We start from the raw sequence: 12,591 nt of genomic DNA on the forward strand, positions 1-12,591 counted from the left end.
AAGTAATAATTAAATTATAATATTTCTTTTAGGTGACGGTTTTGAAGTGGAGTACCTATGATTATTTTCTTGGTCTGCTTTATTGAATTTTGCTGCTGAGGTAGGATAATCTACTCATTTAGCTAAGTCTGTTTGAATTGGCTTGAGCATGAGATATGATAATTGTTGATAATTCTTTTGTTGAGATTTGGCATATCGTTATGAGATGGATTACTAATACTGAGTTATTATTGTGAATTGGCATGAGTATGATTATAATATATATTGCATGTTGAGATTTGGATTATGTGGATATTAGGCGGCCCCAAGCTGGTTCTGCAGACCATGTCTCTAGTGGATAATGTGGTTGAGTTATTGGACTGCCCCAGGCTTAGTCTCTGGTGGATCATATGAGTGAATGATTGGAAGCCCCAGGCTTAGTCTCTGGTGGATAACGTGGACAGTTGAAATAGGAATATAGCATATTGACAGTTGTGAGATTATTATTTACTGGTTATTATAATTTATTTTATCCTACTCAACCTCGTGGTCGACAATGTATTCGTGAACACCTGTGATGAACCGTAATTGGGGAGCAGACTTGACAGGTACTTGAATTAGCTGACTTGGGAGCTTATGGGGATCCGTGAGGACTCGGCCAGTCTACCTAGAAGTCTAGATCATATATTTTATTAATCACTTTATTTAATTCCGCTACGAGTTGTAATTAATTTTATATTGAGTTTTTAGTTTGGTTAAATTGTAATAAACATGTCATCGCTAAATTTTATCTAAAGTACTTTGGTTTTTTGTACTTTGTTATTCACTACCTCGGGAAACCGAGATGGTAACAGTCTTATTTATTTGGGAATGTCTTGCTAAAGGCTCCTAAATAAATAAGGGTGTTACACTAAAACACATTTTTTACGTCCCATTTACATGTTTAATGACGGTTTTGGATGTTTCACCCTTTTATACCGTGTTTGCTTTAAATGGTCATTGAAATCATGTTTGGTTGTATTGGGTGAAACTCCCATGCATTGCATGCTTTTACATATGGGTGGACTTTATTCCTAAGTTACATTAGTGAATTCTATGTGTTGTTTACATATGGTAGTGTCATGGTGCATAGCATGTTAGCTTGACATTGTTTGCGCAATTTCCGATGGTCGTTCTAATACATTTGGTATGCTCATTCTCTTTACACCACTTCAGTTGGCCATTTTTCCGGATTTGGTATCCTCATTCTCTTTCCGCCCCTTCCGTTGGCCTTCTGTCGGATTCAGGGTACTCGGCTTCGTTCTATTGCATCGAGACTTGGATACAAGACGTTTATCGAATCTTGAATCGGGAAATGTTCATCCTGAAAGGCTGGATCCATGTTTAGACTAAGACCGTATTATTATCATCATCCTACCAGGAGGATTGGGTTTAGAGGATGCGAAATGTTTACCACATGTTGACTTTGGAAATGTTTATCCCAAGAGTTTGGGTACAAGTCTTGCTTAGTCGATGCTTTGCATATACTATTTATTGTGTGATTCATTGGTCCTATTGAGCACTAGAGGGTGAGATGAAAGCCACCTAATATCAATATGATCGGTGGGATTGATGTTCCCGTTCGTACATATGGTGAGATGCAAGCAATAGGTATGCATGTGACATCAGTAGTCACGTCTCGTTCATTGTATGTTAACTTATAAATGCTTTTAAAGAAAATAACTACGGTTTTAACTCACATGTATTATATTGTTGGCCTCTTGTTCATCTATGTCACATAAAGTTTGTATTGGCTTAGGGTTGTTATATCATTAGTGATGTTTTGGTTGGATATTCTCATATAAACTTCTCATATGATATTGTAAATGGTTGACTTCACATATACTGAAGGTTACTCTCATATCATGATGGTTAAGTTGCTCGACTATGTTGTATCATGTTTGAAATATTTTTGCTTAGTTGATTTTTGATGTAATATGGCTGAGAGAACCTTGAGTTACTCCTCACTAATTATGGCATTCATTTTTAATGAGTGAACAGGTTGTAGGTTGGTGCATAATTGGGGGTTTCGACGAGTGAGCTAGCGAGCCTTGTACTTACAACGATTGAACCTTATTCGCCGTAATTTATTTTAGTAGTTAATATATAATTTGTGTATTATAAAGGGATCGGGATCCCTTGAATTCATTTAATTGGTATTTTGTATCAAAAGATTTCTTAAACTCAAATTTTGGTGTATGATTTAGTGACTCCGCGATTTTTATCATTAAAGTTTTTAAAATCTCGCATTTTTCGGTGCAATATTTATTTTTACTTTATTGTATAACATCGCGGGGGGGTGTTCACATTAAGTCTTCGGAACGTTGAATAAGTGGTTTGTTTTTAAGGTTATGATTTTGTTAATAGTTAACATAATTGTGGTTTTATACATATCTAGTTTTGTGGCCCGTAGAATTCGTGGGTTGCTGACAGGGTTAGTCGTGTACCCAAATCAAATATAAATTACCCAAAAGGTCTAACCTAAGCTAGTGTAGTCGGGGTCGAACAAAATAAGACGAGAGTTGCTAAACAAGTTGTTATGGCGCGAATTTTATCAAGGGCGATTAACGAGTTTGGTTGGTAGGTGGATTTGTAAAATAAAGCAATTGAGAAAATAATAAATAAGAATAAGAAGGAAAATCTAGGGATACGGGTTTCACATGTAAACTAGCATATTAATATTGTTAAATACAGGTATGGTGATATCGGTAATTGTCTAAGTCAATGGCACATGCCTCTCGGTTTATTACCGACTATAAAACGAGTCCTAGAGGCTCTCGCTATTACTATTTCGCTTTACTATTCTTGCTTACTCTTATTCCTTTCCCATCTCTCGATCTTAGATAGAAGATTAACGAGTGTAAACAAATGACTGTGGCCACAAAGCATAGTTTAACAATTAAATCAAGCAAAGAAATTAGATAATCACAATGACGCTACAAACCTAATTCAAACAATAAAAAACGCTAATTATACATGCTAATTCCGTTCACCCTAGATTAATTAACTACTCAAACATAATAATATGTAAGCTACCCAACACAAGAATAACATGTGCAAAATAACAATAAGAAAATAAAGAGAAAGAAATAACAAAGTAAAGAGGAGAAAAGGGAAAATTACCAAATGAAACTAGAAAAGGAAGAACGGAAATGCTTGATAAAAACCCGAATTGAAAATGTAAACAAATGAGCTAAATGCATAATGGAATTATTGGAAATGTTAATAGAGTATTTTATAAAGCCTAAGGAAGACTAAAGACGGAAAACAGAATAAAAAGCATGCCAAATGACAAGTTGCAGCAGTAATTATATAGGAAATAGGCATGGGAGCTGAACAGACACGCCAAACTCCCACGATTGCTGCATCCCCGAGGAAGCGGGCAGGGCCGGCCCTATTGGGTGTTTGGGTTGACAAATGACAAGGGCCTAAGTCTAGAAGGGGCCTATTAGGGTCAAATAAAATTTATTACATATTGTGGACATGCCACCTACACGCCAAGCCAATCTGTGGACGCATAGCGGTCTTGAAAGCCACGCTCGGTGGCATAAAAATGCTTTAGACTGGATCGTTTTAGATCTGTCGGTTTCGTCTTTGCAAGGGTCTCAAAATGATGCAAGAGATGTTCAGAGTCGCCACCAAGCATTTGTGGGATGCTTGGAACCCGTTCAAATTCACTTTATACCTAGGTCAACCAAGGCAAAAAGCGGTGTTTGACTTAGGTACTAAAGATAAGGAGTCCTCCCTCTTTAGCATCCTATCTCTAGAATGACCCTTGTACGCCCTGGATAAGGTCGTCCACTATCCAAAGTTTCTGAGTAAGAGGTGAAGGTACGTATTGGGAAGCCCTTTAATCGGACACCCAATCTCTCCCGCGGCAGCGGCCTCTACTGATCGATTTTGGTTGGTTAAATGCAAAAGTTGATAAAACGGGTAAATGCATGAATGCACATCCACAAGTTTGAACCTAAAATGTGAGTTTTCTATATTAGTTGTTTATCCGAATAATAATTAATTGATGTCAACCTGGATTTAATGTTTATTTGCATGCAAGACGGAAATTAAACATCCATTTATCGAGTTAGGTTCATGGCGCATAACGTGATCAATTTGTCTTAGAAAGGCGTTTTGCAAATAAGATATAAAAGAGGCAGATTTGTCATCTCATCCGTCCTGTATTCGGGTTAACCGAAGTCGGGATCGTCCTAGACAAGTGCTGGAAAGGAAGCAGGGTCTGCATCCGGTAGCATATTGAGGCGCGAGCCGTCAGGCGATGGAAGAAAACCTGACCTGGTTTGAAAACTAGAAAACAATTGGCCTGTTTCGGCGCGAGTCAGCTGACTGTCCAAGGGACGTCTTTTGATTGTTAAAATGTTTGTAAAATGGTTTGAAAAGAGGGTGTTTGAACCCGTCTTGGTTTGAAAAGGTCGTTTAGACCGCTTTTGTGATAATATGAGGAATGGGACTTGAATAATCACCATTGTATTGATAATATTCGATGCCGGGTTCGGTTTTGCAAGCTTGACATGAATAGCTTTGAAAAATGATTACGAACTAATTGTCTTAAGTTTATTTGTTTGTAATTAGCCAATGTTTATCATCGTACTCGGGTTAAAACCAACATGGTATGTGGAACCAAGGATGACTTTGTATTTGTGACTAATATGTTTGTTTTGAAATGTAAAGAAATGAAATAAAACGTTTTAAAATACCTTTTAAAATGTGATTAACCAAGTATTATCACCGAACCACGGATTTAAACCGTCATGGTATGAGGAACCAAGGGTGAAAATGCTTTATGGTTAAGTTTATCATGAAAATGATTTGTAATATTTGAAATGGTAAAAACAGATTACAAATAAGAAATGAAATAAAAAGGAAAGTTAAGATCAAACACGGCTGGATTAAGGCCTGAGAGGGGATTGAGGCGCAAGCCCTCCTGCTATGCAAGCAACCCCTGTCTCCGGCCAAAATCCGGTTTTAGCTCATCTAACCTAAATTTGAATCATGTTATGCATGTTTTAGCATGTTATAGTCATAAAACAGATGAAAGACATGAAAGAAGAGGATTTTTACACCCTCATACTTACATGCTAGGCTTGAGACGAGAAATCGACGAAAGTGTATCAACCTGTTTGGTCGGAAAACTCGGTTAAAAACCGTTTTAGCAATGTAAAAGAGTGTTTTGTTTAGTTTAGTGATGGTGTAGTTGGTCGAAGTGGTCGGTCAAGTGATTTAATGCACGATGACGGTACCAAACAATGTGTAAGGCTTGTATTTTCGATCGTTAGGTCGAAAACACGTGTCGGTTTGTGACTTAAGAAGTCGAGTCTAGAATTTTAAGGGAGAGATGAGGGGGCGCACACTCGCGTGAGGATTATGGTGTGTGAAGGTTGGTATTTATAGAGAAATGGGTGGTTGTGTGCGTTTTGAGCGACGTGGCCGCATGGGCTACTCGAAGAGGCGCGAGCCATTTCACGGGTCTTCGAGCTGTCTTGTCACTATCACGCAATTGAAATCATGATTTGTTCTATCCTATGTTTTGGATGACATGATTTTTACTTGACCATCAAGCATTCCGGGAATACATAACATGTAAGTTTTGAGAAGTTTGTTTTTTGTGTTTGACTGGGTTTGAGTCGTTGTTGGAGTCGGGATTTGAATTTTTGAGTCGATTTTTGGTCCGGTGTCGGTTTTGACTCTAGTTAGTGTCATTGCGACCCTATCATCGTGCATTAAACACTACAGTTACTTTTGGAAAGTTTTGAAAATTTTTGTTTTCGAAATCGTTTTGAGTTTTCCGATGCATAGTTATACCAAACTGTCGATTAAATGCTTCAATTCCTAAGCATGTTGTATTCCGATAATCATCGGGTGTTTGTTGGAGACTCGACAGATACTGGGTATCTACAGAACCCCCACTTTGACTGAGGCTTGGACAAGGCGAAAGTCAAAGTATAACCCCCAGGTCAATCGAAGATTAAAACCTGGAGTCCGAAGCGGCTCGAAAGGGTTCAGGCCAAGGACTTGCCGTCGGGAAGGGCGACGCCAAGGCGACTCGGGGATATGAGTCAAGGACCTGTCGTCGGGAACAATTTAGATTCCGTCGACTGTCTGTGTGGGCCATTTAAACTCCGTTAGACTACGCTTTGTAACACCCCCATTTATTTAGGAGCCTTTAGCAAGACATTCCCAATAAATAGGATTGTTACCATCTCAGTTGCCCGAGGTAAATGATACAAATTAAAACAAACCAAATTACTTTAATAACTTTAGCTGAAGTAACGGTTTAATTACATTCCCAACTGATTAAATTGAAACCTTAACATTACAATTTACTACGCAGCGGTAATTACATAAATAAAGTTATATAAGTCAAGTAAGCGATCTAGACAGCAACTATGGTCAAAGTCGAGCTCACGTCCCAATGCTCCCAAGTCAGCTAATCTTTAGTACCTGTTAAATCTGCTCCCCATTATGGTTCATCACAGGTGTTCACGAATACATTGTCAACCACGAGGTTGAGTAGGATAAAATACTTCATAATAAATAAATAATCAATAATAATTTCACAACCGTCAATATGCCACATTCCAATTTCAACTGTCCACATGTCACATCTCAACATCAACTGTCCACGTTATCCACAAGAGACTAAGCCTAGGGCCTTCCAATTAATCACACGCGTTATCCACCAGAGACTAAGCCTGGGGCCTTCCAATTAATCACACACGTTATCCACTAGAGACTAAGCCTGGGGCAGTCCAATCACCAATCACATTATCCACCACAGACTATGGCTGGGGCCGTCTAATTCTCATAAACCATTCCACAATATAATTGTATAAAATATGCACAACTCCAACAACTAAAAATATTAATCACTCAATTAACTTAATTAAATAAGCGGTCATAAACCAATCATCCTACCAATAACATTAACGTATTAAACATGGAAACAGATATAGTTGAGTAGATTATTCTACCTGGCAAGCCATATCCAATTACCAATTACGCAATCCGAGCTAATCAACTAGTAGCACTCTTCAATAAAACCGTCACCTAACAATTATAATAGTTATTCAATATTAGTTATTTATACTTTACTTATAATTCATTATTAATTATCATATTTGTTCATAGCTTACTATTATCAATTATTATGAACCCGAGTCAAATTTACGAACCCAAGTTCACATCCCAATAAACCCGTCTCCAAAAACCCGTCTAACAACACAACAATATGATAATGATTAAAGGTTACGTGTAAAATAAAACAACCCTTAAAAATCTATATTAACGCACCCAAAAACCCCACACCCTATACTCATTCACACGACACTACCCCCAAAACCCCATAAATTCTCTCATACCCGACAACCACCCAATCCACCACCAGTCCCCACCGTGAGCCTCCTCCTCCCACAACCTAAACACGGCTCTACCACCAGCAACAACCACCCCACATGGCTGCCAAAGCGTGCCCTAGCAGCTAACACCAACAACGTTCAATCCCGACGCAACGTATACAAAAGACAAGGTTTTAACCACTATTTACCACCACCACCGCCACCACAGACCACCACCTGCAACTTCCCCTGCTAGGACACCCACCAACATGACATAACTAGTCGCAGCCATCCCCAATCGGGCCCTAACACCTCATCCACGACATAAACAACAAGGTAACTCACGACATTCAACAAACCACAACCACCCCACACCACTAGTGGCCACCACCGTGGTCTCCCCTGACCCACGGTGGTCCCACAAGAAACTACGCCTCCCTGGGTCACGGTCTAGCGAGGTCACAAGGGTGCTAATACACGAGTTCATGAAAAACACGAACAACCAACAAAACATGTGATAACTCCGGCAACAACCGCACCAACCACCACCCTTGACCACCCACGATGGTCGACTCACCCCCATGTAATCACCCAACCCAGGTCTAGGTCTGTCTCATCCAAGTATGGGTTCATAAACTATATAAAACGTGTAACTTGTGTATATCAACCACCCAACAACAACCGCTTCAAACACCCGCTTCCAGCCGGTCATAAGTGGTCAACGGTGGGTCCGGTCAAAATATGGTGTCCCACGGTCAAGGTCATGGTCTCGGGTCAGTCAACGGTGGTTTAATTAACTAGTTATAATCGTCTTAAGGTGAGTATATTAAGAGACGACAGAAAGTTACCTTGTGACGATTTCCTAGCTAGTTCTTCCTTCTCTTTTCTTTTCAGATCTCTTCTCTCTCTTCTATGAATTTTATGAGTTAATAAGGTCTCTAATTAGGTCATACCATCTATTTATAATGATAAGGTAGGTCACATAGAAAGTTATTAGGAAACTATATTATATAATAATAATATTATTATTATTATTACTATTTAGGAAATACAATTATTATTTGTATTATTATTTGTATTATTATTATTATTATTATTATTATTATTATTATTATTATTATTATTATTATTATTATTATTATTATTATTATTATTATTATTATTATTATTATTATTATTATTATTATTATTATTATTATTATTATTATTATTATTATTATTATTATTATTATTATTATTATTATTATTATTATTATTATTAGTAATTAGTATTAGTATTAGTATTAGTATTAGTATTAGTATTATTATTATTATTATTATTATTATTATTATTATTTTTTTTTTTTTTTTTTTTGCAAGAAAAGTGTACTCATCTATATTCATCCATGTAGGGAAAAAAAATAAATGAGAGAGCCCTTACAAAAAACAAAACACCACAGAGAACACGCTAGGAAAGCAAAGTACTACTCTACTTGTTTACAAACCAAGAGTGTAACTGAATAATAGGACTAACGGATAGGCGCATTTTTAAAACCCACTGCAAGTGTTTAGCAACAACCTCAGGGCCCTTCTTTTTCCCCGGAAAATTCGATTGATTCTTTCCTCCCAAATTGAGAAAACCAAGCCAGCAAAACAACTAACAACCATGACTCGTTTCCAAGTAGGTAAACCCAGGTTAAGCAAAAGATACAACCAGTTCTTCAAGTCAATATCTGAGCAAGTACCAGACAAGCCAAGCCATTGCAGCATTAATCTTCGAACCTGCCCAGACTAAGAACATCTGAAGAAAAAGTGATGATGAGATTCCATGGCTCCCTCACACAAGCAACAACGGTTCACCATAGGATAGGCACGGGTGCAAAAACTATCAATAGTAGAGAGCACCTTAAGAGTAGCCTGAATAATACAAACTTTGTGCTTCGGTAGGATTGCTGGATGAGACAAAAGTTTAGTCCACCCTAGCTTACCTCGTTTCCTCCTAAAAATGTCATATGCCTTCCCCACAATAAACTGTCCCTTCACCACACAAGAGAGCAAGGCTGCCTCAGCACCACTCTGCCCACCTGATAGTTCCAGCAGACAGTCCCTCACTTTGAGGATAGATCTCCAACTCTCAGCATGATGTGGTTTACTCTGAGCTGTCCTGATAGAGGAGTGAACCATATTTTAGGACTTAGTCTATTGGTCCCAGATTTCTTCTCTGTTTTGAGTTAGAAGCCAAACCCATTTGCAGAGTAATGCTTTATTCCAACTCAACAACTCTTTAATGTTAAACCCCCCTTCTTGCCAGGGTAAGCACATTGAAGACCAACTCTGAAATATCATCTTGCGTTTGTCCAGAGGAATGCCCCAAAAATAATCCTTACAAAGCTTATTTACCATTTTAATGACAACCTTTGGCAAGAGTGAAGCAGAGCACCAAAAATTCTCAAGCCAAAATAAAATTGAGTTTATGAGTTGAAGCTTACCAGCATAGGAAAGAAGGTTACCAGTCTAATGGTGAATGGCAGCCTGAATCTTATCCATCATGCCTCTAAACATATCAGGGGTAAGCCTACCTAGGTTCAGAGTGACCCCCAAGTACCTAAATGGAAATTTAGCCTCAGAATACCCAGTGGCAGCCTCAATTTGTTGTTTAATATCATCAGTTACCCCTCCAAAATATATGCTAGTCTTGGAAGGATTAGCATGCAGACCAGAAATGCTTGCAAACTGACCTAAACTCTCTACAACAGTAACCACAGAAGGGACATCCCCCCTCATGAATACCATGAGATCATCAGCAAAGATCAGATGGTTTAACCTGAACTGAGCACACTTAGGATGAGAGGAAACATAGGGAAGGGGATGAAGACTTCTAAGCTGTCTAGAGAGGATTTCCATGCTTAACACAAAATATAGGGAGAGATTGGATCACCCTGCCTGACCCCAGACTTACCAGGAAAAAATTCACAAATATTGCTATTACTCTTCAATGAAAACCAACTTGAAGCAATGCAACCCATGGTCCATTGAACAAAATTTGAAGGGAACCCCAGTCAATACAACATCTACTTGATGAAGCCCCACTGAAGTGAATTAGAAGCTTTTTTGATATCCACTTTAATTAAGCATCGAGGAGAAATAAGCCCTTGATTATAGCCTTTGATTAAATTATGAGACATCATAATATTTTCAAAAATATTACAACCTTTAATGAAAGCAGCTTGCTCATTACCAACCAAGATAGGCAAGACCTTCTGAAGTCTATTAGCAATTATCTTACTAATAGTCTTGTAAATTACTGAGTAGCAAGCAATAAGTCTGAAGTCTTGGACAGTAAGAGGAACCTCCTTCTTAGGAATGGGAGTAAGGAGAGTAACATTCACCCTTCTCTTCATCTTCCCAGTCTTGAAATACTCCTCAACTGCAAGACAGAAAGAATCACCAACAGTAGCCCAGGAATGCTTAAAAAACCCTGAAGAGAAGCCATCATGCCCAGGGCTTTGATTAGAAGGGATGCTAAAGAGGGCCTGCTTAATCTCAGTCCTAGTAATAGGCAGAGTAGGTTGAGCCCCAACATCATCTGAAATCCTAGGGCCAGAAGCAAAAAGAGACTCGCTAATTGGCACAACCTCAGTAGTCACACCAAGCAGACTGGTATAGTACTCCACAAAAGCAGTATTAACAGCATCAATCCCATATCTCATAACCCCATCCTTATCTTGAATCAGACCATAGAACTATGATGCTGCCTAAGAGCAATTTTAGAGAAAAGGAAGCTAGAGGAGCAATCCCCTTTCCTGATATTATGCACCTTAGCCCTTTGAAACAGCAAGTCAACTTCCAATTTACTGAGAGCTGCATATTTTGCAGTCAGAATTCGTTCCTGCTCAATTAAGGAAGCAAAAAACAAGTCTACCAGCAAAGCATTCGACAAGCATCCAATTCCTTCTTAACAGCCAGAACTCTAGCAGAGATATTTGCAAAGTGGTTCTTATGCAAAATATGAAGAGAATATTTTACAAGTTTGAGCTTGTGAAACAATTGAGCCATTGGGGATCCACAACTAGGGGTGTGCGAAGCAGTAGCAACTAAGCCTTCATTGTCAGAGTGACCCTGCCAAACATTAAGGAAGCTGAATTTCCTTTCAATATGTCTAGGAGGAGCCACAAAGACCAAAAGAGGATAGTGATCAGATATTCTAGGGGGCAGGCTTGTAGCAAAAGAGGTAGGAAATAAAGCAAGCCAATCAGGATTGACCAAAACCCTATCCAATCTAGCCAGGTTCTAGTAGTAACATCCTGTTTATTGGACCAAGTAAACTCAGACCCCATGCTATGCATGTCATCCAAGTAGCACTGAGCCAAACAAGAGTTGAATTCCATTATATCATGGTTGGAAGGAGGGTTAGGGAAAACTCTGTCACTTAATCTTATAACCACATTAAAATCTCCCAAGACAATCCAAGCTTGAGTAAGAGTGCGAGAAAGAGCAACCAATTCTTCCCACAGTCCCACCCTATCTCTAGGAGCATTCTGTCCATAAACAAAAGTAGCAGCTATAGTCTGATTGGTTTCCCTAAACAAGACATCACAGTGTAGCAGTTGTTCATGGAGGACAAAATTACTTAGAGCCACAGTGGAAGGGTTATAAAAAAGCCAGATCCTACCCTGAGTCTTATTGCTAAGAATACCATAGTGATGAAACTGAGACATTATTGAAATCTCTTTATTTTGCTTGACATGGGTCTCCACCAAGCCAAGGAGATCAGGTTTATTAAGAGAAAGAAACCTAACAACTTCCAACCGCTTAATGCTATCATTAAGCCCTCTGATATTCCAGACAGCTATCTTCATGTTTTATCAGGGGGCATAGGCTCAACAACTTCCACTAAGGACAGACTAGTCTCAATCACAAAATCCTGAGCAGCTTCTTCAGTAGCAAGAACAGAATAGGTGTTTTGCAAGGCAACCTCTATATCAGAAGCAAGGTCACCACTATCCTGGGATCCTACAGTCGTATCCACCACCTTAGTCTGTTTCCTCTTGGCCTTAGAAGAGCCAGCCTTAGAGCCTGTAGAGCTAGTACGACTAGCAGGGGGAGCTTTGGTAGGTTGTAGCTGCTGGAGCCTAAACAGGGGCTTTCTTCCTCCAAACAGCCTGAACAGCCACCCTATCCTTGTTCTGTTTATAGAAATTTTCAGTATGTCCATGTTTTTTGCAGCATTGACAGTAAAAAGGCT

The 12,591-nt window shown here is 38.8% G+C and overlaps 2 protein-coding genes across 2 annotated transcripts; both read right to left on the minus strand.

The window, feature by feature from the left end:
- Window positions 1-9,860: 9,860 nt before the first annotated feature.
- Window positions 9,861-10,250, minus strand: LOC141601653 (uncharacterized). The gene has a single exon (XM_074421948.1). It carries the CDS (start codon window positions 10,248-10,250, stop codon window positions 9,861-9,863), a length of 390 nt encoding a protein of 129 aa, XP_074278049.1.
- Window positions 10,251-10,417: 167 nt separating this feature from the next.
- Window positions 10,418-12,205, minus strand: LOC141601654 (uncharacterized). Its single transcript, XM_074421949.1, has 4 exons — window positions 11,648-12,205; window positions 11,373-11,465; window positions 11,164-11,235; window positions 10,418-11,065 (listed from the first exon to the last, which is right to left on the minus strand). Exons 1-4 carry the CDS (start codon window positions 12,203-12,205, stop codon window positions 10,418-10,420), a joined length of 1,371 nt encoding a protein of 456 aa, XP_074278050.1.
- Between the last annotated feature and the right edge of the window lie 386 nt (window positions 12,206-12,591).

This window comes from Silene latifolia, chromosome 9 (genome assembly GCF_048544455.1).
Source record: "Silene latifolia isolate original U9 population chromosome 9, ASM4854445v1, whole genome shotgun sequence".
NCBI lineage: Eukaryota > Viridiplantae > Streptophyta > Magnoliopsida > Caryophyllales > Caryophyllaceae > Silene > Silene latifolia.

Bases quoted from the DNA above. Each gene is read 5' to 3' on its own strand.
- LOC141601654 (XM_074421949.1), bottom strand. From the start codon at position 12,205: ATGAAGATAGCTGTCTGGAATATCAGAGGGCTTAATGATAGCATTAAG. The intron at 11,236-11,372 runs GTAAAATATTCT...TTAATTGAGCAG, and splicing joins TGTTTCACAAGCTCAAACTT to GAACGAATTCTGACTGCAAA. The intron at 11,066-11,163 runs GTGCATAATATC...ATTCAAGATAAG, and splicing joins TGCTGTTTCAAAGGGCTAAG to GATGGGGTTATGAGATATGG.
- LOC141601653 (XM_074421948.1), bottom strand. From the start codon at position 10,250: ATGGAAATCCTCTCTAGACAGCTTAGAAGTCTTCATCCCCTTCCCTAT.